Consider the following 23,295-nt stretch of genomic DNA (forward strand, 5'->3'; position numbering starts at 1 on the left):
GCTTTGCTACTGAGAAGTGGAGGCAGAGACACACACTACATCTTGTGCTGGGCAGATATCAGGGCTGCTCCTGCACGTATGGTTCTCCTTTCCCTTTTTGCACGGGGAGGATAGAACATTCTGGCTCCTTATGAAGAGTCAGAACTAGTTCTACATATTAGCTGTGAAAAGTGAAAGATATCACTTCTCTTCTAGACACTGAATTGCCTGTTCAAGTCCCAACAGGGGCTTTTCACCCCTCTGGTGCTGTGACAGGAATTTTTTGTGATGGCAGTTTTTCTTCACCTGCATTACTAAGTGACTGTGAGGACCAGAGTCCCCTAGGGATTCTCTAGTGGATAGCTAGCACCAGCAGGAATGGAATTTTTGTTTTTTCTAGCTACTGAGCTCTCAGGCTTGTCACTCCACTACAACTCAGCCTCTTTTGAATGACTTGACAGTTGAGAAGACTATCTCACCTGGCTGCTAATAGCCACAGCACCTCTAATTTTTGCTAGACACATGGTGATCCACTTTAAAAGCTACTTTTCCTAGTTCCTCTTGTTGATAGGCATGTCCTGTGAAGTTTGGTTGATTCAATGAAATAGCCAGAAAAGTGATGTGTCTAACTCGTTCTCTGGCTAAGAGACACAGCTTCCCTGGCAAGTCATGTTGGCCCATGTGGGCCAAAACAACTCTCTGTAGAGGAGAGAATACCAGGACAGGAGTCTGGGTACCTGATGCAATGGAGCTGCTGTGTCAGCTCACACTGCAAGTGTCTACATTGTTGTCTGTAGGAGGAAGGAATAAGTTTCTACCTTGATTTTCCTAGTGGCTTTTGTTTTAGTAGTTAAAGCTATATCCCAGCTGATGTCATAGCTAATTTATTACTAGTGCACATACTATAGCCATATGTGCTCATGAAATAAAGCTTTAGGGCTGGGAGTGTGGCCTCATGGTAGAATGCTTGCCTAGCATGCACAAAGCTCTGGGTTTGATTCCTTGGTACCATATACACAGGAAAAGCTGGAAGTGGTGCTGTGACTCAAGGGTAGAGTGCTAGCCTTGAGAAAGCTCAACGACAGTGCCTGGGCTCTAGGTTCAAGCCCCAGGACTGCAAAAATGTTTTATATACATTTGGAAAGTCCCATGAGGTTGAGAGTTGCTAGCTGCAGTTGGAATGTCCTCATCAACATTCACATTGAAATTTAATTCTCACTGTCAGGGCTTAAAATGTGGAATCTGGTGGGACCTGTAAGAGGTTACTGGGTCATAAAGGCAGCCCTCATGAATGCGTTAATCCCTTCATGGACTAGTGGATTAGTAGGCTAAGGGTTTAGCTTTGCTAGTTATCAAACCAGTTTGGCTTTCTACCTCATCTATACCCCTCCTGTCATGTAATAGCCTGAACTATTTGGGGACTCTCAAGAGCAGGAGACCCCTACCAGATATATCCTCTCAACTCTAGACAACACAGCTTCTGAAAATGTGAGCTGAATAAACCTTTATTCTTGATAAATTATCCAGATAGTAGTATACACTTGCACCAACAGAAAATGGACTAAGACGGGGCTCTTTCTTTCATTTATAGCTTAGAGAGTGAAGCCACTCATATGATAAGTGGTAAAACTAAAACTATGATTCATGACCACCAAGTAATATTGTCTTTTACTGGTTCCTCCCAAGTGTGATGTAGGAAGGAATCAAAATTCCCACCCCAGCCCAGCTTGAGAAAATAAGACTCGGTAAGGAAAATCCAGGCTTGGTAGTTGGAAGTTTCTAGGCTAGAAACAGGCCTACAAAAAGGTTCATTATGACAGTGAAATCACTGTATTCTCTGTGGTTCATCTTTCTGCAATCTCATAGGTCACCCACTCATTATCATTTTTATTGTTATTATTATATCAGTTGTAGGTCTTGAATTTCAGGCCTGGGCACTGTCCCTGAGCTTTTGTTGTACAAGGCTAGGCTCTACCACTTAGAGCCACAACTCCCTTCCAGTTTTTGAGTGGTTAATTAGAAGAGTCTCACGGAGTCTTTTCTGCCCAGACTGGCTTCAAACCATGATCTTCAGATCTGACCCCTTGAATAACTAGGATTGCAGGCATGAGCTACCTGTGCCCAGCTCTCTATTTTTGAAACCATACTTCTGGCAAGGGAAGGGTCTGCTTACCTTGCAGTAGTATTCTGTCTTCTGCCGTGTGTAATTGGTGAACTTGGCAAAAACACTTTGGCTGCTTCCAAGAACTGTCTGGAAGTGGACAGGCTTCTCAGGAACTGCTGGCAAGGCCTTCAAAGCAAGCTCATACTGGTAGGAACCCAAATCGCTGTTGTGCAAAGTAAGTTTTCCATACGTGTCTCCAGCTTTCAGGGGCTGGAATTCAAATGAGAATATACCCTGGGAGAGAAAATGAGGCTCTGGTCATGTTGGATGTCTGACCATCTCCTGCTCACACAGTGACCTACTCAAGGCCTCATAGCATGTTAGTGACAGGCTTGGGTGATCAGGTATAAACACTCATATAGATCCTAAGCTAGAGGACCCCTGTCCGAGCCATTTCACTCTCCCTCTACTGCACCCCTTCTAGCATTCTCTATGTTAAAGTATTCCTGTGTCTGGAATCTCTTTGAATCAGAGAAATAGGTATTGGATCCTCTCTAAAGAAGAAAATTTATGGTAACAATGGTTTTAGTAGGAAGAGTAAGGAACTCCTTCTTTGCTCAGAGCCAATTTTAGAACAGGTTATTTGAGGGAATCTTTTTCCTTCCTTCATTATTGCCCATTACAAAACAAAAGAAGGACTACAATATGGCCTGTGGTGGCAAACAGGGAGAATGATTCAAGTATACCATTGGTAGCAAATAAAAAGTATGTACTGAAGCTGAGGCTCAGGGGTAGAATGTTTGTCCCACAATTGAGAGGCTATTAGTTCAAACTTCAATACTACCCTCAAAATGCTAGCCAAATTCAATAAAATATGTGAAATCAATAATATATGAAGTAAAACTTGCACTAATGCTCCTTATTAATGCAGGTTTCCTTCTTTGGTGGAATATTATGTAGCTACAAAAAAGCAGGAAGTGGAGCTGTAAACATTGCAATGAAAGGTATAGATATTGCTAGAGAGAAAAAGGAAATTCCAAAAATGTACATGAATTACAAGCTCATTTTTTCTATATCTGGGGCTTGAACTCAAGGCCTGGGCACTGTTCTTGGGCTTTCTCAAGGGTAGCACTCTACCACTTGAGCCACCTTGCTACTTCTGGCTTTTTCTGTGTATGTGGTACCAAATCAAACTCAGAGCTTCATGCATGCTACCACTATGCCATATTCTCAGCCCTAGCTTACTTTTTTGTCTTTTCTTTTTTGGTACTGGGGATAGAACCTACCAGGTTGCACTTGCTAGGCAAGTGCTTTACCACTGAGCCATATTTCAGCCCAATAAGTTCATTTTTTTTGTGTGTGGAAAATAAATCTATCAATATATAGAAAGGAGACTGCAAAGACATATTACCAAATTGTTACTGGTAGTTATGTCAGAGTAGGGGAAATGGAATTTGGGAGTTTAGTTTTCAATTTTATATACTTCTGTAAGGCTGGAATTTTGTCTTACCATGAGTAAGTATATAACTAGTTCTTACTGCAGGTATCGTATCTGAATAAAAAGAGAATATCACTAATGTCATAGATTTTTTTGGGGGGGTAATGGGGCTAGAACTCTGGGCCTGGGTGCTCCTTAGCTCAAAGCTAGTGCTCTATTACTTGAGCCACAGAGCTGCTTCTGGTTTTCTGGTGGTTAATTGGAGATAAAAGTCTCACAGACTTTTGTGCCTGGGCTGGCTTTGTACTGCAATCCTCAGATGTCAGCTTCCTGAGTAGCTAGGATTGCATGAGTGAGCCACTGGTGCCTGGAAATGTCATAGATGTTTAACAGAAAAGAATATAATACAAAATTTTAGATGATTTTGGACTGGGATGTAGCTCAGTGGCAAAGTGCTTGCCTAGTGTCCTGGTTTGATCCTTAGTACCAAAAAAGAAAAGACAAAATAAAAAATTTTAGATGATTTTACCAGAACCTCAACCTAGATGAGTGGGCAAATAGACAAATAAACAGTACCAACTATAAGAAGATTCAGAAAATCTAGACAATCCTATAACTATGAAGGAAAATTACTAACCGTTCTAGAGTGGGATGACAGGTGTGCCATACCATATTTAATCTTGCAGACTTTCCTTCCCTGGGCTCTTCTGGAACTACAGTCCTCCTGATCTTAGCCTTCATGTAGCTAGAATGACAGAAGTGAGCCACGGGCTCCTGGCCTTGCTTTCTTTTCACTACGTTTATCTAGGCTACTCTGTGTGTGTGTGTGTGTGTGTGTGTGTGTGTGTGTGTGTGTGAAATTCTGGGACGCGAATCCAGGATCCCACGTATGTCAGGCAAGTACTCTACCACTAGCTATATCCCTGGTCCTATACTTCTTTTGTAATTAGAAAAAATAAAAATAAGCTGGGTGTCAATGGCTCATGCCTGAATAATAGCTACTCAGGAGGCTGAGATCTGAGGAGTATGGTTTGAGGACAGCACTGGCAGAAAAGTCCCTGTGAGACTTTTATCTCCAATTAACCAGTAAAGAACTGGAAGTGGTATTGTGGTTCAAGTTTTAGAGTGATAGCTTTGAGCAAAATAGCTCAGGGGCAGTGCCCAGGCCCTGAGTTCAAGTCCTAGGACCATAAAAATAAAAGCTCATTTTACTAGTATAAACCCAAGCTAGGGGCTAGTACTCTATAGTACTTTGTGTGAGGAGTTTGACAGTAGAGGAAGAGAATAATTGTCTCTCCCTTCCTGACCACTGCCAGGGCTGGCCTCTCCCCAATGGATGTAGACCCTGAGGTACAATGAGCAGAAGCATCTGTCAGGGAACTCTGACCACCGGAGCCATACCTCAGAGTTGGCAGGGACAATAAGCTGGGTGGGCAGGCTGATGTCAGGCACCCTGCAATCCGTGGAGAAGGTCACTGAGTAAGGCAAGGGATTCTCCAGCTTTATGGTGGCTGATGTGCTCTGGCGGATGGGGCTGGTCATCTCGATGGTTTTGATGGTGCCGGAAGGGATGACTCTAAAACTCACCATGTAGAATAAGAACTCGTTGGTCATTTCATTCCGGAAGATCACCTGCATTCACAAGGAAAATGGGATGAGTTAGGACAGAAGAAGAGTTGGCTAGGGGTCTCCTACCTTTGCTCAGGGAACCCTGTTTTCGGTTAGCCTTGCCTAAATAGGCCCAGGAAGCAAAGGCAGCCTGCTTGATCCTTGCCAGCCAGCTTTTCTCTTCAGGCATTCCAGCCTCGCTCCTTCCAGTTAAGAGATGATTAAGGAGCCTAGGTTGACTTCTTCTAAGAAGCTGGAGCAGCTTGGGACATTATCCACACATTCTCAGATCTGTAGATCCAGCAAGTCTTAAAGAAATTCAAGGTGAGTTTGGTGCTTGTGGCTCATGCCTATAATCCTAGTTATTTAGGAGGTTGAGATTTGAGGATTATGGCTCAAAGCCAGCCCAGGCAAGAAAGTCTGTGAGACTCTTATCTTCAATTAACCAGCAAAAAGTCAGAAGAAGAATGACTCAAGTTGTGGAAGGCTAGCCTTAAGCAAAAATAATAAAGACAGTGCCATGAGCTTGGATGAGTCTATCATCTATCTTCAGCTCCATCCTCTCCCCATGATCTACAGATCCATACATGCTCCTTTTCTTCAGAGCCCTTGCCTATCTCATTTTTAAATTATACATTCACAATGCAGTAGTACCCCTACTAGGCTGTATGTTCCACAAGAATAGTCTGACTGTTTTGGCCACTGCCATGTTAGCAAAACTTAGTAGAGATCATGACACATGCATTCAATAGATATTTGCCAAACAAATGAATGTGCTGGGCTCATGGATGAAACATCCCATGTTGTCTTGGAACAGTGACTGGGGAGACATCTGCTACTCCCTAGCACTAAGGACACTCCAGGGAAAAACTTTCAGGCTTTCTACATGGTGCCCTTGACATGGAGATACCTTTGCAGTGTACAGTCCTTCCTTGTGGGAAAAGAAGTTCAGTTTGTAGTCTTTCTTGGAGCCAGACAGCACATCAATGTAATCCAGGCCCTTTATAGTGACGCTTAGGTCTGGTTTTTCTGGTTTTACCATTTCCACAATGACCCGGAATCTTGGGGCAGCACAAGAGCACAGAGAGAGATGAGAGAGCCAATGAGACTGTTTGTCCAAAGAGAAGAGGAATGATACTGTGTTTATTCATGATTTTATGGAAAGTGTGTGCTTCTAGTCTTCATTCTGCCACTAACAATAACAGCAGGTGCAATTTATTCACCATTTACATAGCTAAGTGCTGTGAATACGCTACAGAAAATCATCAATATGTCTACAGGAGGTTCAGATCACTAATGTTTGCATTTTACCAGTGAGGAAATAGCCAAAGAAGGAAGTTAACATGATCAGGTCACATGATAGTTATTGGCAAAACTGGGATTAAAAGTTAGTTCTGTGTCTCTAACCCCTATTCTAAACAGGTAGCTTTTAGTCAACTATAACTTTCCTCCTAGTCTTGAGCTCTCTATGAAAGGAAAGGACCAGGTTGGTCGCCTGTAACTTCTCTAGCCCCCAAATTCCATTCTACTTCTACAAAGAAGGAAGATCCAATCTTTCTTCTTTGGCTAGTAGTCTAGGTAATAAACCAGAGTACTCACTAATAACAAAGATGACCCCTCATTGTGTCAATAACAGCTAACACTTACTGACATTTATTTTGTGCTAACATTTTTCCTAGTGGATTTAGAAGAACTATCCCTATACAGGAGGAGCCAGACACTCAGGAAATACCTGGCACATTAGAGAACATTGCCTCTTGACTTCCTGAGCACCTTCATCATTATCTATGAGTACCAAGATGGGTGGTGGGGCTTGTTCCTCCATCTCCTTAATTGGATCCTTTGTCTCATTCTCTTACCTCTGGGTCTTGTTCAACCAGTTGGTGATGGACAGGAGCTCTGTGTAGGGTGTTTTACATGGCACCTCTCGGGAGATATTGGCTACAGCTTTGGGGAGTTCGGCAGTTCCATGCAAAGCATACAGCCAGCCCGTCCCATCTGGGAGGGGGAAGAAGAGGGTACCCTTAGGAGAAGAAGAAAGGTGAGCAGAATTAAACACAGGGTCCCTTTATTGGGCACCCATTGGGTGTGGTGGGGATATAAGATTAATGGAGCCTCTGCAAGTAAGCATAACACTTTTAGAAAGCAGCTTGTCAACATGCTCTAAAAGTATTTGTATGGCTCGGTAGGGTGGTACCCACTTCCAATCCCAGCATTTGAGAAGCTGAACAGGAGGATTACAAGTTCAAGGCAAATCTGGTTATACAGCAAGATCCTTCCCTCCCCCACAAGAAAGTTTGCATGTATTTGAACCTAGTAAACCTACTAAATAAAAACATCCCTCCAGAGGCAAATTTTTGGAGAACCACTTACAATACTGATGAAAATTTAGAGATAAATTGTTCAATAACAGCAAAATGCTAAAAATTATGGAAATCTTGGGGTATCGTTAAAGTAGTTATCACAAAAGCTACCCAGGTAAGGGAAAACGACAGAATGTAAAGTGAAAAGAAGTTGAATACAGGAATGGTGTGCTAAGACCATAGTGATGGCTCACCCTGGGTAAGAGTTGCTAGTAAAAAGAATATTGCTGCCGCTTTTCTTTTCTGATTTTTCAACAACCAGGCTATTTTTGCAATTACATTAAAAGCTAATTGTTTGAAGCTTAGTGGAGGACTTGATTTTGAAACAGAGCTTTTGGCTTTTATAAGACTCATCTACACATGATACATGGGCAAGAACAGAAGCCAATTATTTGATTAATTTATTTAGTGCCAATACTGGGGCTTGACCACAGGGCCTTGCACTCTCATTCAGTCTTTTTCTGCTCATGGCTGATGGTTTACCACTTGAGCCATACTGCTAGCTCTAGCCTTCTGTTCATTAATTCTCAAGGATTTTTCTGCTTGGGATGGCTCTGACTCACAGTTCTCAGATCTTAGCCTCCTGAGTAGTTAGGATTATAGATAGGAGAAACCAGTATCCAGTTGGAAAGCCAGATCTTTAGCAACTATACCATCTCCACACTATTCCATCACCATCTGGTACCCCCTTCTTCTTCTTTCCTAACATTCTCTGAGTTCTGAGCTCACTGCTCCTTCCTTTAACTATGCCGGGAATCCAATGCAAGGCCTCAGCCCACCTGGTGCTTGCGATTCTCCATGTTCATGCTTCGGGGCCTGTATGTGATCTCATAGGGTTTGTTTTGCTGATGAGCTTCCAGAGTGATGAACTCAGGCCCTTCCCAATGCTCGCCTTCAAAGATGGGGTGCAGATTCCAGGTCTGGTTTGTGCGGTTTGACAACATGATGGTTTGTGTGTGTTTGGAGCGGACTTGGCAGGTAAAATTCACAACCTAGAAGAAAGTTGACACATTACCTTTTATGGCACTTCCCCTGACTTGTCTTCAGGGGCCAGAGGCATAGCATGTATATGAGAGAAGACCAATTTTAATAGTGCTTTCCAGAGTGAGTTTATGTTGGTAACTTTCCTTTTTGTTCATTAATTCAACAAATATTAATTGGGAAAACAGACATTTCAATGAAGATATACTGACAGCAAAGGAATACTTTATATGTTCCACATTATTAATCATTAGGAAAGTGGATATCCAGAACATCAATGAGATATTACTGCATGCCTGCTGTAATGGCCAAAAATTTAAAATATCAACTATATAAAGTATTGGCAAGGATATAGAACAAGCAGAACTCTCAGGTGTTTTTGGAAAGGTTGTAAAAGGACATAATTTCTCAAGAAGACATATCCTGTGGTCCAGCAATCACCATCAAATGTTTGCCCAAGAAAAATCAAAGTATTTGCTCTTGCTCATACAATTTGGATGAGCGTGCTGAATGCTCCTGTCCATGGAAAGATCTTTAAGTAACACAATTATAGTGGAAGATAGGTGTCATTTTTGTAGTTAAGAAGATTCATAGGTCTTACAACAGAATTGGATCCAGAAGGCATGTCAATGAAGGCAACCTTCCTTGAGAATGTAATGGCTGAGTTGAGAGTTGAAGAAAGAACAGGAATTAGCTAAATGAAGACAAGAATACTAATTCTCTTTGGTGGAGGGAGTCAGTCAGAAAGTCTGATGTGTGCTCCGGTGAGTGCTTTATCTCTCTCTCTCTCTCTCTCTCTCTCTCTCTCTCTCTCTCTCTCTCTCTCTCTCTCTCTCTTTTTCTCCCTCCATTTCTGGTTTTCTGGTGGTTAATTGGTAGTGATTTTTTTCTTTGCCAGTTCTGGGGCTTGAACTCTGGGCCTGGGCACTGTCCTTGTGCTTTCTTTACCTCTGGTGGTTAATTGGAGATAAGAATCTCTTGGACTTTAGTTCCCTGGCTTTGAACCACAATCCTCAGATCTCAGCTTCCTGAGTAGCTAGGATAACAGGCATGAGCTACCACCCCTGGCAAGGGCTTTCTCTTGCTGGACTCATTTCTGCAATGGTCCCTCACCGGGCAACACATATTTACCTCTTTTACTGCAGGTGGTCCTACACAGATTCCAGATAGGGTGAGGTACAGAGGATTGCCTCCCTGGATGAAGCAGAGCAGGTTTTTACAGAGACTCTCCTTTCCTATCTCAGTGGGGTGGTAGGTTACTTCGAAAGAAACCTCCATGCCTGCAGTAATGTAACCTTCGTCAGGGTTGATAGAGAAATGAGGCTTACATTTTCTGATATCCCATTTAAACCTTTTCCAAGACAAAAGACAACAAGGAAGACAGCTGTTAAAATTTGTGTTCAATGCCATTGGAAACAAAAGCCTTAGCCTGAGCTTTTAGCTACATAGTTTCTAGGTCCTAGAAGGAGAAAGATACACTATACAGAGTGGAGGCAGTTAGAGACAAGGGCCAAGATCACTGGGTAAGGGGATTTGGCTCTCTCTCAGAGGTGAGACAGGGTGGAGAGTATCTGTCTGCTTACCCATGAATGTCATACCAGAGAAATGTGCACAGACCTGTATACGGGTGTCTACAGGATCACACAGCTAGCAAGGGGTTAAGATAAGCTCCTGAGACTATGGCCTCAATCACTCCCTGCTCTGCCTCTGTGTTCGGACCCAGAAAAGTGAGAGTTACATTTATTCCTAGTGGTATTGGGATCCAATGATCCTCAGGGGGCCATTCCTGTGTTGGGCACTTGGTGTGGGCAGGAGACAAAAGATGCCATATTGTATCCCTCAGGGTATCAGTCGCACGGAGTCTTTTGTGATAAGCACCCCTTTGGGTGTACAATGTACAGATTGCAATGATGGGTCAATATTCATGAGGAAAGAGTCTGGGAAGATGAGCTGTTACAGATACAGCTAGACGCCTAGCCCATCTTTGCTACTTCCTGGCTGTGTGGTCCCGGGCAAGTCATCTCACCTTCTTGAGCTTCCCTTCATCTATGACATGGGGACACTATGGTACTTACTCTGGAAGATCCTAGGCTGATTAATAAGAATGATCCACTTGTGCTAGGCGCTAGTACTCATGTCTATAATCTTAGCTACTTAAGAGGCAGAGATAGATTGGATTATAGTTCCAAGCCAGCTAAAAAACATCACAATTCTCCCATCTCATTGGAAAAAGTTGTTATCTCAGTTATGGTGGGGAGTGTAAATTGGAAGATTGTAGTTGAGGATGGCCCAGACAAAACGCAATCCCTAGCTGAGGCTGAGATCTGAGGATTGTGGTTTGAAGCTGGCCCAGGCAGAAAAGTCCCTGTTTGAAATTCTTACCTCAAACTACCCATTCAAAATCCAGAAGTGGTGCTGTGGCTCAAGTGATAGAACACTAGACCTGACACTCCGGGACAGTGCCCAGGCCGAGTTCAAACTCCACAATGGAAAAATAAATCAACAAGCAAGCAGTGTTTGCGTGTTGGGTGGGCAACACGCTGTCCTACCTTGCCCCTACATCACCAGTATTGAACATAAGGACGCGGCGTGTGGCTTGTGTCTGGTACACAACTGGTCCAAAGGGAAGATAATCCTGGTCCAGGGAGATCTCCAAAGCTTGGCAGCAGCCGGTGAGAAGGAAGAGGGGGTACAGAATCCCCAAGAATTCCACAAACACTTCTTCAGAGAAAGGAGGCACACGCTTCTTGGGGGAAAAGGTGATTTCCACTTTACAGGCTTCTTTGGGCTTCAGGCTGATATTGTGGAAAGGCACCAAGGTGATGACCTGGCCAAAACAAACAAACAAACAAATAATTTGGACTCAGCAACTAAGAGCGAGGAAGCTCCTGGGGCTTTGAGCCCCTGAGGTCTAGCTGCTGGGGCTCAGTCTAAGACATAACAAATCTCACATCTGTTTTAATCAGTTAAGGCATCCTTGGGAACATACTTAAACCCTTTGTGATTTGCTTTATGGTGAAGGTCAAGACCATGCATATAGAATGTGTAGTATACCATAAGCATCCAATTCCCTTTTCCTGCTCTCTTTCAGCTTGCCTTTGGGCCCTTCCTTCCTTCTGGAAACTCTGGAAACAGTGTTTCTCAAGAATCATTCCCTGGGACTGACACAATGCCAATTCCAGGCTCTTCCTGCTCAGGTCCACTGAGTCAGTGTCCCAGAGATGGCCTCCTATCTGCATTTTCAAAAGTCCTTCAGTGATTCTAAAGTTGGAGAGTCATTGCATAAATTTGCATTTCCCATAGTCCTGGGAAAAAGCGGGTCAAAATCTGTCTAAAGAAAGTTTGTTCCTGTTGGGTACCAGTGGCTCACGCCTGTAATCCTAGCTACTTGTGAGGCTGAGATCTGAGGATCATGGTTCAAAGTCAGACCAGACAGGAAAGTTCATGAGACTCCTATCTCCAAGTAACCACCAGAAAACTGGAAGTGGTGCAATGGTTCAAGCAGTAGAATGCTAGCCTTGAGCACAAAAGGGCTTAGGACAGCACCTAGAATCAGAATTCAACCCCAGGACTGGCAAAAAAAAAAAAAAGTTTGTTTCTTAAGTTTTCTGGTCAGAGCACTGGACAGTCACTCATGAGGGGACTGCAGTGAAGAGTAAAGAATCTTCAGCAGAAAAATGATCCAAGGGATTTCTCACACGATGATGTTAGGAACAATTCTCAGGGTGACAAGATCTGAACAGGTCATTCAGAGGACTTTGGTTTGGCTGTGTAAGAGGCAGAATTTGTATGGGCAAACTCTTAGTGGCTCTAACCCACTGAAATCAAAGACTTTAAATTGGATTAGTGAGGAGAAAAAAGCAAAGTTTTCCTCATCTGGATGATGCTGTAGGCAGTGTAGGATGAGATGCCACTGGACCTCTTGCCATGACTGGCTTTGTCGCCTAGTTTTTGCATTCTGAAATCTCTTAGTGATCAACAATACCCCTTTCACATTGGTTCACATCTGTTTACTCAGAAAACCTGATACTTTGGAGTGTAACTACTTCTGCTCTCCATAGATGCCCCTCCCCACTATCTGATGTTCACCCTGTAATGTGCAGTCCAGGCCTCTCTGCACTGCAGGGTCTTCCACAGCCCTTGAGCCTTGCTCTGAGCAGTGTTGCTTCCAGTTCACATCCTGTTTCTCCAGTTTCAATGTTTTCCTGGGAATGTTTATAAGTCTGTGATCCTAAAAGACTATGAACTCCACCAGACAGCTTGTGTCATAGTTACGTTTAGGTTTCCTGCACTGAGCATGTATTTATTGTAAATGTAAGAAGGAAGTGTATGAAGGAACATGAAAGCCCTCAACGTGAAACACATGTGATCCATTTCTGAAGGGCCAGCCAGTATCAAAGGACCTTGCAGACGTGGAATTAGCAATGAGAATGGTAATAATCATCATGCTGATGGGTAAGCAGGATGGCCTTTCAGGGGGTAGATGGCAGATGCATATGCAAATATACTTTCTCTTTTTTCAGCCATGGTGCTTGAAGTCAGGAATTAGGTACTGTCCCTGAGCTTTTATGCTCATGTACCACTTTGAGCCACAGCTGCACTTCTGGTTTCCTAAAGATAAAGAGTCTCATGGACTTTCCTGCCTGGGCTGGCTTTGAATTGTGATCTTCAGATCTTAGTCTCCTGAGTAGCCAAGATTAAGCCAATGGCACCTGGCCATATATATATATATATATATATATATATATATATATATATGGGAAATTTTCTGCTTTGGAATTAGCAAAAATTGAGAATTTGTCCATTTATATAGTGTAGATATAAACAAACAATTGACAGGGACGGTGATATGAAAATGTAAAATGTGAATATGAAAAATACTAATCCCATACTGATTTTGGATAAAAGATCTGAGATTAGCACACAATCCTCTTAGGCTAGTCTGGACATTCTAGATATACAATGGCATGTGAGCTGTTAGTGTTGCCTGCATAGTCATTTTTATTGTTAGGAAACATGAAGAAGACCCTGAGAACTCCCCCAGTCCCACCTGAGCACTAACCTTGGGTTCCTGAAGTTCTGGAGTAGAAAATAGGACTGATTGGTTAAATGTGATTTGGGCCAGGCTGTTGTTCAGGATGGAAATAGTTTTCTTTATAACCTGCCCTGGCAGGACAGCTCCTAACTTCACAATCTTATTGGCTGGATCTATGACTAAAAGCTGTGGGTCAAGAAACAGGAAGAAGGGCTTATTAGTTATGAGAAAAATAAATAGAATACATTATTCCAGTGAGGCAAGAGTCATCCCTACCATTCAGTGAGTTAATTTTATTCATTTTCCTTCCCCTTCTCTCCCATTATCCCTCTCTTAATTCCTTCCTTCCTTCCTTCTTTTTCTTCCTTCCTTTTCCCCTCCCCCTCCTATCCTTTCATTTTCTTTTCTTGTCTTCACTTCTGTGGTTTGAATTCAGGGTCTGAGTCTTTTGCTCAAGATTGGTACTCTACTACTTGAGCCACAATTCCACTTCTACTTTTTGATGTTAGAGATAAGAATGTCACAGACTTTTCTCTCTGGGATGGATTTGAATCATGATCATCTCAGATCTCAGCTTCCTGAGTAGCTGGGATTATAAGCATGAGTCACTGGTGCCTGGCCAATTCCCTACTTTTTGTGATTAGGGACACAATCTTGTGGGGCTGGTTGATCTCCAATGGAACAATCCCGGGAGCACAGACATGAAAGGGGAGGAAAGGTGTGCTCAGGTGGGCAAAGGAGGCTAGGAAAGGGGAAAAGAAAGGAGCCAAGCCCTAGTGCCTCTCACTTTCTCTTACCTTCATTTCTGTACCTTTCCCTTTGATCTCAACTATTTGTTGAGAGAGTCCATTGATTTCAAAGGGGATGAGTTCTCGGTAGCTGATACTTTCTCTAGGATAAAAGATGATTGGAACCTCCAATGTCATTCCTGGCTTTATCACATCCACATGGAAGTCTACCTCCAGATAGTTGGTATTGGTGTATGAACAGTCTATGCTGGGGAAAAATCAAGAAGAAGGGATATAATCTGAGAAGGTTGACATAGAGGTACTGATATAGCCTCTATGACTCTGTATAAATTGGAGACCAACATTTCCTGTGCTGTCCTAGAATCAGGAAAATATGACACACATGACAGCAGTGACTAGCTCATTCTCTCTTAGGCATAGAAACATTACTTGACGCAAGTTACAACCTGAGATTTAGACAGAACCAGCTCTCAAAGTCAAAGGCTCATGACCTCTTGACCAATCTATTTTTCACTGTGCAATTCTGCTTCTTTATAATGTTACCTCATGATTTCTTTCATTCATTTATTCATTCTTTTGTTCATTCATTCATTCATACATTCTGTCTTTCTTTCTTTTTTGTTAATCCTGGCTTTAATTCTGGGTGCTGCACTTGAGCCATAGCACTATTTTAGCTTTTTCACAGTCTTTCCTGCCTAGGCTGGCTTTGGACCTGAATCCTCAAATTTCAGCCTCCTGAGTAGCTAGGATTACAGCTCTTACTTCATAATTTTGTACTGTCCATATAAAGGAAGTGCTCCCAGAAATAACAGAGGAGAAGAGTATATCTTCTACAGTTATAGAGTTTAGATTCAGGCTCTCCCACTAACAAGCCAGGTAACCTAGGAAAGTCTGCTTCCTTATCTGTATTTAACTTAATTAAGATCAAATTAAAATTCAGTTACTTGAAATGTTCTAGTATTTCAAATATTCCCTAGTTGTATCTAGCTATGAAACAATTAATCTTGATTGTCAGCTTGATTGAGCTGAGAGATACTTAGGAGATTCTGACCTAATCAATACTTTAATCAAATGGATTAAAAATTTGAATAGACTATTGTGAGATGGTAAAATTATGGAAGGTGGAAGAAAGTAGGTCACTAGGGGTGTGTCCTTGGAGGCTATATCTTGCCCTTGCCCCTTCTTTATTACTGCTCCATCTGCCTCCTGTCTTCTATAACATGAACTGCTCTGAAACTTCTTAAATAATAAACAATATAAATCTGTTGGTGCAAATGCTGTCATTATATTTAATGTATATCGTATAAAAACTGAACTATATAACTTGAGTATATGGATGAGGGGGAAAACAGAAGTGAACAATGGATGAGGTGACATTGATCAAGAAGCATTATGTATATAACCTGACTTATGAAACTATAATCTCTTTGTATAACTACTTTATAATACAATAAAAGAATCGGTTGTTCCGGTATTTTGTTGTTTGGTATTTTGTTCTAGCAATGATAAAACTAGCTCGTTAGACAGATAAACTACTTTTTTTTTTATCATTGTAGAAAGTTCCTTTTAGTACTGATACAGAGACTGAGCCTCTATCCCAGATTTCTGAGCCTAGTGATATTCTATGTCATTTGGTCTGGAGCATTCTACAGGGATGGTGTAGAGATGTTGAATAGGAATTGGAACTCAGTACAGAGATGTTATTTACTATAGAGAAATGCACTCTTTAATATTTCAAACATTAGTATTTGCTGCAGAAAAACTCACATATATATTGTGTGAGACAAATAAACGGATGCTATGGAAATTTCCCTTTTGATATTCTCCATTTGATATCGTCTTTAGCACTTCAGGAAGAGGACTGTTAATAAGCAGCTCATGACAGTCCATGTGTTAGTCTTAGTGGTAGGATCAGGAACCCAAATTTATGTTCACTGATGTTAGATTCTTTCCCACAATTCCTTACCTATATGGTGGAGTCTGAGGGAACTACAAGGAGCTACAGAATCATTTAGATGCTCTGTTAATGAAGTCTACTTACCTCATGGCTGTTTCTTCCTTGTTGGTGATGACTAGGATCTGTGTATACGGTGGCATCCCAGCTTGGTAGATGAAGCAGGTTCCAAAGTTGTAGCTGGTGAAGGAGAAATGGACTGCTGGGCTTACAGCACAGCCTAGGATGCTACATGTGAATGTTGGGCCATGGTTGATCTGTGGGGATGAAGAAAATGATTAGGAGGAGAAGACATTTGCATTCACAGGGGATAGAGGAAAATGGCTGGTATTTAAAAGGACTCAGGCCTCCATCTCCAGAGATTCAGATTCAGCAGGTTAGGGTTTCTTTATGAAAAGCTCTGGGTACAAACCAGATTTTTTGTTTTTTTTTTTCCAGTCCTGGGCCTTGAACTCAGGGTCTGGGTACCATCCTTGGGCTTTTCTCAAGACTAGAGCTCTACCACTTGAGCTACAGCACCATTTCTGGCTTTTTTCTATGTATGTGGTACCGAGGAATCAAACTCGGGTCTTCATGCATGCTAGGCAAGCACTCTACCACTAGCTAAACTCCCAGCCCCAGACTTTTTTATTTTTATTTATTTTTTGCCAGTCCTGGGGCTTGATCTCAAGGCCTGAACACTGTCGCTGGGCTTTTCTCTAGACTAGAGCTCTACCTCTTGGGCCAGAGGACCATTTCCAGCTTTTTCTATGTATGTGGTACTGAGGACTTGAAGCTGGGTCTTTGTGCATGCTAAGCAAGAACTCTACCATTAGGCCAAACTCTTGGCCCCCAGGTTTTTTTTTGTGGATCATGGAGCTTGAACTCTGGGCCTGGGTGCTGTCCCTGAGCTCTTCAGCTCAAGGCTACTGCCATACCCCTTGAGTCACAGCCCCACTTCCCATTTTTCTAGTGGTTAATTGGAGATAAGGGTCTCACGTTCTTTAGTGCCAGGGCTGGCTTTGAACCATAATTCTCAGACCTCAGCCTCCTGAATAGCTAGGATTATAGGTGTGAGCCATTACGCTGGGCTCCCTCAGATATTTTTAAACAGATATCACACAAGGGAAAAGCTAGACACATCAAGTAAATGTCTTGGAAAAACCTCTCTGAATCATCTGGGTGCTACAATCCTACACTCAGGAGGTTTGAGGCAGGAGGATCTGAAGTTTGAGGCCAGCCTGGGTTATACAGTAACAACCTATAAAAAAACTAAGGGCTATGGATGTGGCACAATGGCAGGGCACTTGTTTACTATGTACAAGGCCACAGATTTGAGGATCATTTTTTCTAGGTGCTGAGTCAGGTCAAATCAGTGAAAGCTCTAGGAGTAGCTTTGCTGCGAGGGGAAGTTTCCTTGAATTTCTATTGAGTAGATAATTTATAGTGGTCTTTTAGGGAGCTCCAAGCTTGCTCTCCCGTTTCTGTAATCTGATACCTTTTTATTATAGACCTGTTATGGGTTTTTTTTTTTTTTTTGCCAGTCCTGGGCTTGAGCTCAGGGCCTGAGCACTGTCCTTGGACTTTCTCAAGGCTAGAGCTCTACCACTTGAGCCTCAGCACCACTTCCAGCTTTTTTGTATGTATGTGGTACCAAGGAATCGAACCTGGGTCTTTGCGCATGCTAGGCAAGCACTTTAACCACTAGGTCAAACTCCCGGCCCCCTGTTATGGTTTTTAAAGCTACTGAAGAGCTGGAAGAAAATGATCTGGACTAGTATAAATTAAGCTATCACGAAGATCACTATTGGGATATCTAATCATTGTTCTTGAATAAGTACTCCAAGAATTGTTGCAGGTTTATGATTGATTTGCAGAGTTTTGAAAACACTGATTTTGAAAATTATTTATTTAATTATTTTTTGTCAGTTGTGGGCCTTGAACTCAGGGCCTGGGTGCTATCCTCTCTTTTGCTCAAGGCTAGAGCTATACCACTTTGATTCACAGTGTCACTTCCTATTTTTGAGTAGTTAATTGGAGGTAAGAATCTCCTGGGGACTTTTCTACCAGGGTTGTCTTTGAACCTTGATCCTCAGACCTCAGCCTCTTGAGTAGCCAGGATTACAGGCATGAGTCACTGGCATCCCGAAGACTATTTTTTAATTGATATGTATATATATATTTTTAATTAAAGAATTTATTAACATTAATTTTTACATCATATTTCAAATGACAGGTTTAACAAACGTGTTCAAGAAGGGAATCTATATATAATCACTGGCACTTAGTTTTTAGAACTTAATTAAAATTAGGCTAAGGGTTTGTATGTCATAGATATATATTAGTTTATGAAATAAAACATTATGTCTATAGAGTATTTTTTAATAAAGAATTTAACATTGATTTTTATATCATATTTCAAATGACACAGTTAACAAACAAGTATTCAATAAGGGAATCTCTATATATAATCACTGAAATTAGGCTGAGGGTTTGTATGTCATAGATACCTATTAATCTATCTGCAGACTATTTTTTAATCTGTGTTCTCATTGTTCTGGAAGAGTAGCTTTTCAGATACTCTTCTCTGCCATTCCTACTGACTTCACTATTTTTGTCTTTTCATTCAATAATTACCTTGGTAAATATTGCCCATATGCTCTCCTGTCTCTCTCATTTACTCTAGCATCTGGAGTATTTCAGTGCAATTAGCACTTACTCACTAGGCACTTCAATCATGGAGGAAGTGTTTTGAGTTGTAGATAGTGGGGCTGTCTCCAAGACAACTCTCCAACAGGAGCTCTGAACAGGTGGAGGAGATAGAATACACAGGATAATTATCCTGTCAGCACAGCATGCTATACGTTCTTTAACCATTTGGACAAATGGTCTTACCTTGATTTTGAGTTCCAGGCCCTTCAAGACACATTTCTGAAATGGCTGGAAGCATAATATAGCATGCTCACTCTGCCCTACATCCACAGAACCATCAATGGGTGAAAACTCCAAGTACTGCAATAGGGTTTTAGGCCCAGAAAGTTCTGCCTGGAAACTAAAGCTGAACTTTCCTGTGTTGATAAGGCTGAATTCACACTGGATACATTCATTTAATTCCACCTGAAAAACAGAGAGAACAGTGAATGTAAATCACAGTTCCCTTCGCTGGGCGAAGAGTATCCTTTGGGTGGATGACTGGGTGAACTGGGTATTAAGCTTAATGTTGTCAGATACTCTGCAAGAGCTAACAAGTGTTGAGGTGTTCTTATATCCCCAGTGTAAGTTGATAATTGAATACTGAGATCTCTTGGTATTCAAACAGCTTTCTCGGATGTTTAATATAAATATTCTTGCCCACTGAAAAATAAAGTAAGAAAAGTCATTCATACCATAACTTTGTGCATTGTGGAGATGGAGCTGTTGGTCTCTGGCATTTGAGACAGAAAGACTCAGCTCATAATCGCTTGATCACCTTTCCTAGTAAAGCATGGAATCGGAAAAAGGTCTTTCACACCTTTACCTCATAGAAATTGGTGATGTTGGTCTGGTCAGGTGTCAAGGTAGTGATGACACCATTCCTGTCCTTGAACTGGACTTCGGCATTCATAGTATAGCCCTCAGCCTTGACATTTAATGTCAGAGGGTGGACTTTCTTTTTCACATTGCAGATCAAATTGAAGTTCACTTCTCCTTCTTGCTTTGGTGTGAAGAAAATATCAATTGAGAACCTGGTTGTGAACAAGACAGTGGATTTAGCTGACTAACATGACTAGTTAAAATCTGATTTAAAAAAATGAGTCCAGGGCTGGGAGTTTGGCCTAGTAGTAGAGTGCTTGCCTAGCATGCATGAAGACCTGGGTTCAATTCCTCGGTACCACATACATAGAAAAAAGCCGGAAGTGGTGCTCAGGCTCAAGTGGTAGAGCTCTAGCCTTGAGAAAGTCCAAGGACAGTGCTCAGGCCCTGAGTTGAAGCCCAGGACTGGCAAAAAAAAAATGAGTCCATTGAATTAGCAAATATGGAATGAAAAAAAATTACTAAAAATTAAGTAATGCTGGGCCAGGAGTTTGGCCTAGTGGTAGAGTGATTGCCAACCATGCATGAAGACCCAGGTTCGATTCCTCAGTACCACATACATAGAAAAAAGCCAGAAATGGTGTTCTGGCCCAAGTGGTAGAGCTCTAGCTTTGAGAAAGTCCAAGGACAGTGCTGCTCAGGCCCTGAGCTCAAGCCCAGGACTGGAAAAAAAGAATAATGAAGTAGTGTTATGGTTCAAGTGGTAGAATACCAGTCTTGAAAGAAATAGCAAAGGAATAGCACCCAGGCTCTGAGTTCAAGCTCTAGTACTTCCATGCATGTGAGTACACACAAATATAGTTAAGAAAAGTACTTCAAATTATATGGGAGTATAAAGATAGTTTTCCAGGTAAAGCTAGATATTACTCTGCAGATTCACACATCAACTAGACAGGAAAAGACAACAAGAATAAAAAAAAATATGGAGGATAAGACCTTATAATTCTCAACATTCCATAATTCATCAAGAAAACCCCATGAAGTTAAGTAGGTCAGAGGTAATATAATAAACCCCATGGAGTAAGTAGGTCAGAGGTAATCTCTAAATATTAGTTGGGAGGGATTTTCTAAGCAATTCTCCTAGATAGCAGGCCTCAAGCCTCTGCCATGTTGGGCGCACTCACCTAGAGCCCTTCCATTTTCTTTACCTGGACAGTGGTGCAATCCAGCCTTCCATGGGACATACAACCAGGTTGTTGCGGAACCCTTCAGAATACCGAGAGTTGTCAAGGAAGGCAAAGTTGAACCCTTGCTCCTCCTTGTTGATAATTTGCACAGACTCCCTGGCTTCTCTGCCTGCGGAGAAAGCAGCTACCCTCAGTGGAGGCCTCTTGTTTGCTGGCTGAAATATCTCAGCAGATACTACTCCACAGGCAAATGGAAGCCTTTGTAGAAGAAACCTCAACTTTGGTTCCCTCCTAGTTTCAACTCCCTAGCCATTGTCTATCCCTCTTCTTATTCTCTTTGCTTTCCATGTGATCTTCCTACCTTGGTGGACTCCATGTCTTCCCTTTTCATCGACTGTTTGTCCCTGCTGGGTGGCTCTGCTGCTCTGGTCACAGCTTTCCTGAGATTCTGGTGACACTGTTTTCTTCCTGTGCTCCTTCAAACCCTGGTTGTAATGTTCTGTAAATGGAGGCTTCACTTTCTGATTGGTCCGCTAACTGCCCTCATCTCTATAAATAATTTCTGTTTGATCTTAGGGCCTTGCACCTGCTAGACAAGCCTTCTATTCCCAAGCTATGTCTCTAGCTTCCCTCCTTCTCTTTGTGTGCACTTGTTTTTGAGATAAGGTCTTACTTCTTGCCTAGGACTGTGCTTAAATCAAGATCCTATTTAGTCTTGCTGTCGCTGGACTAACAGGCATGAGTCTTTGAGATGGAATCTCATGGTTTTCTATCCAGGCTGGCGTGTCTCCATCTCCCAAATAGTCAAGATTACAGCCATGAGCCACTGTTGTTTGGCTTTGATATTTTTTTACAATAGACTTTCGGTATGCCAGGAGTTTCCTGCCCACATACCCTCTGCTAACACATTTCCTGCATTAGTTTCTTTTTTCCACTGGCTATTGTACCTCTATTTACCCATGTAAAATTTAGAATCAATTTATCCAATATTCTCCCCTCTTCAATCTTTAGTTGGGTTACAGTTGTCAGATTTAGTAAGTAATAAGTCTATAGTATATAATAATAAGTCTATAAGTAAAATAAAGTCTATAAATAAAATAATGAGTCTATAGTATATAAATAAATAAGTCTATAGTATATAATTAGGCTCCAAATATTGCATGGATCACATGTACAGTAACACATTGTTTATTGTTATCTGACACTAGTATTTATTTTATTGTGTAACATGCTATTATTACAATTGGAAATTGACCTAATTTTCCTAAGTCTGTGCTTTATTTTAGTGCTTTCTCAGCTCCCCAACAAACATCTGGGCTACATCAGGGGCTTATTAAGGACTAATGAATGTATGAAAGAATGGAAGAGAAATCTGATCAGTGTGGCACAGATCAAGAAAACAATAAATACACCACAATGTTGGGGGTAAAGGAGGCATTTGAAGACAGATGGAACTAATAAATGAACACTATAAATGCACACTCAATATAATTCTTCAACAATTTTTCTCATGTAACACTGCTCATTTAGTTGCTCAAAATCTTAACAAATGACACTCCACCAACTTACATGAAATGTTAGGAAATAATATGCATATAAAACATACCCAACTAATAATAATCATTTCCTTTAATGGAAACAAAGAGTAAGAAGATGAGTGGGGAGAAAGGTAGCAATAGGGAATGTCAACTATTGTTCATTATTTTGTAATTCATTATATATTTATATATTCATTATTTCATAATTATGGTTTATAAATATGTGGCTTTAAACGATATTTGATGGAGCTGGGAGATAGCGGCTCATGTCTGTAATCCTTGGGAGATTGAGAGTTTCAGGATTTTAGTATAAAACTAGCCCTAGCAAAAACAGTTCAGGAGATCCTCATTTCAACACAAACAAAAGTTGTATGTGGTTATTTGTATCAGTTGTCCCAGTTAAGATGGGAAATGTAAATAGGAAGATCACAGTCCTGGTTGGCCTGGTGAAAAGGTGATACTTTAATCTCAAAAATAACCAGAGCAAAAAGGACTAGAGGTATAAAGCAGAACATCTGCCTAGCAAGTATGAAGCCATGAGTTTAAACCCTAGAGACATAGACACATGCCATAGGATAGAAATTATATTGAAAAATAGCTGGGCACTGGTGGCTTATGCCTGTAATCCCAGCAATTCAGGAGACTGAGATTTGAGAATCATGGTTCAAAGCCACCCAGGCAGGAACGTCCACAAAATGCTTATCTCCAAGTAACCATCCAAAACCAAAAGTGGAGTAGAGCTGTGGCTCAAAGTAGTAGAGCACTAGCCTGGAGCAAAAGAGCTCAGGGATAGTGCCCAGGCCCTGAGCTCAAGTCCCCTGCTTGACAAAAAAAAGAAAAGAAACATTACAGATTTCTGCCAAGAAG

At 41.6% G+C, this 23,295-nt stretch overlaps 1 protein-coding gene across 2 annotated transcripts in view; it reads right to left on the reverse strand.

The window, feature by feature from the left end:
• Hydin (HYDIN axonemal central pair apparatus protein) overlaps positions 1-23,295 on the reverse strand; it is a 248,285-nt gene that overhangs the window by 768 nt on the left and 224,222 nt on the right. For both annotated transcript variants that reach the window (XM_090357298.1, XM_090357297.1), the window contains 13 exons: positions 20,912-21,059; positions 19,708-19,915; positions 19,086-19,307; positions 16,299-16,468; positions 14,306-14,504; positions 13,536-13,694; positions 11,023-11,300; positions 9,605-9,824; positions 8,272-8,484; positions 6,989-7,152; positions 6,040-6,190; positions 4,923-5,153; positions 2,153-2,377 (listed from right to left, as the gene is read on the reverse strand). In XM_090357298.1, coding sequence (XP_090213424.1) covers positions 2,153-2,377; positions 4,923-5,153; positions 6,040-6,190; positions 6,989-7,152; positions 8,272-8,484; positions 9,605-9,824; positions 11,023-11,300; positions 13,536-13,694; positions 14,306-14,504; positions 16,299-16,468; positions 19,086-19,307; positions 19,708-19,915; positions 20,912-21,059 — 2,588 coding nt within the window. The remainder of the gene's footprint in view (positions 1-2,152; positions 2,378-4,922; positions 5,154-6,039; positions 6,191-6,988; positions 7,153-8,271; positions 8,485-9,604; positions 9,825-11,022; positions 11,301-13,535; positions 13,695-14,305; positions 14,505-16,298; positions 16,469-19,085; positions 19,308-19,707; positions 19,916-20,911; positions 21,060-23,295) is intronic.

This window comes from Megascapheus bottae, chromosome 24 (genome assembly GCF_031878675.1).
Source record: "Megascapheus bottae isolate mThoBot1 chromosome 24, mThoBot2.hap1, whole genome shotgun sequence".
NCBI classification, from domain to species: Eukaryota; Metazoa; Chordata; class Mammalia; order Rodentia; family Geomyidae; genus Megascapheus; species Megascapheus bottae.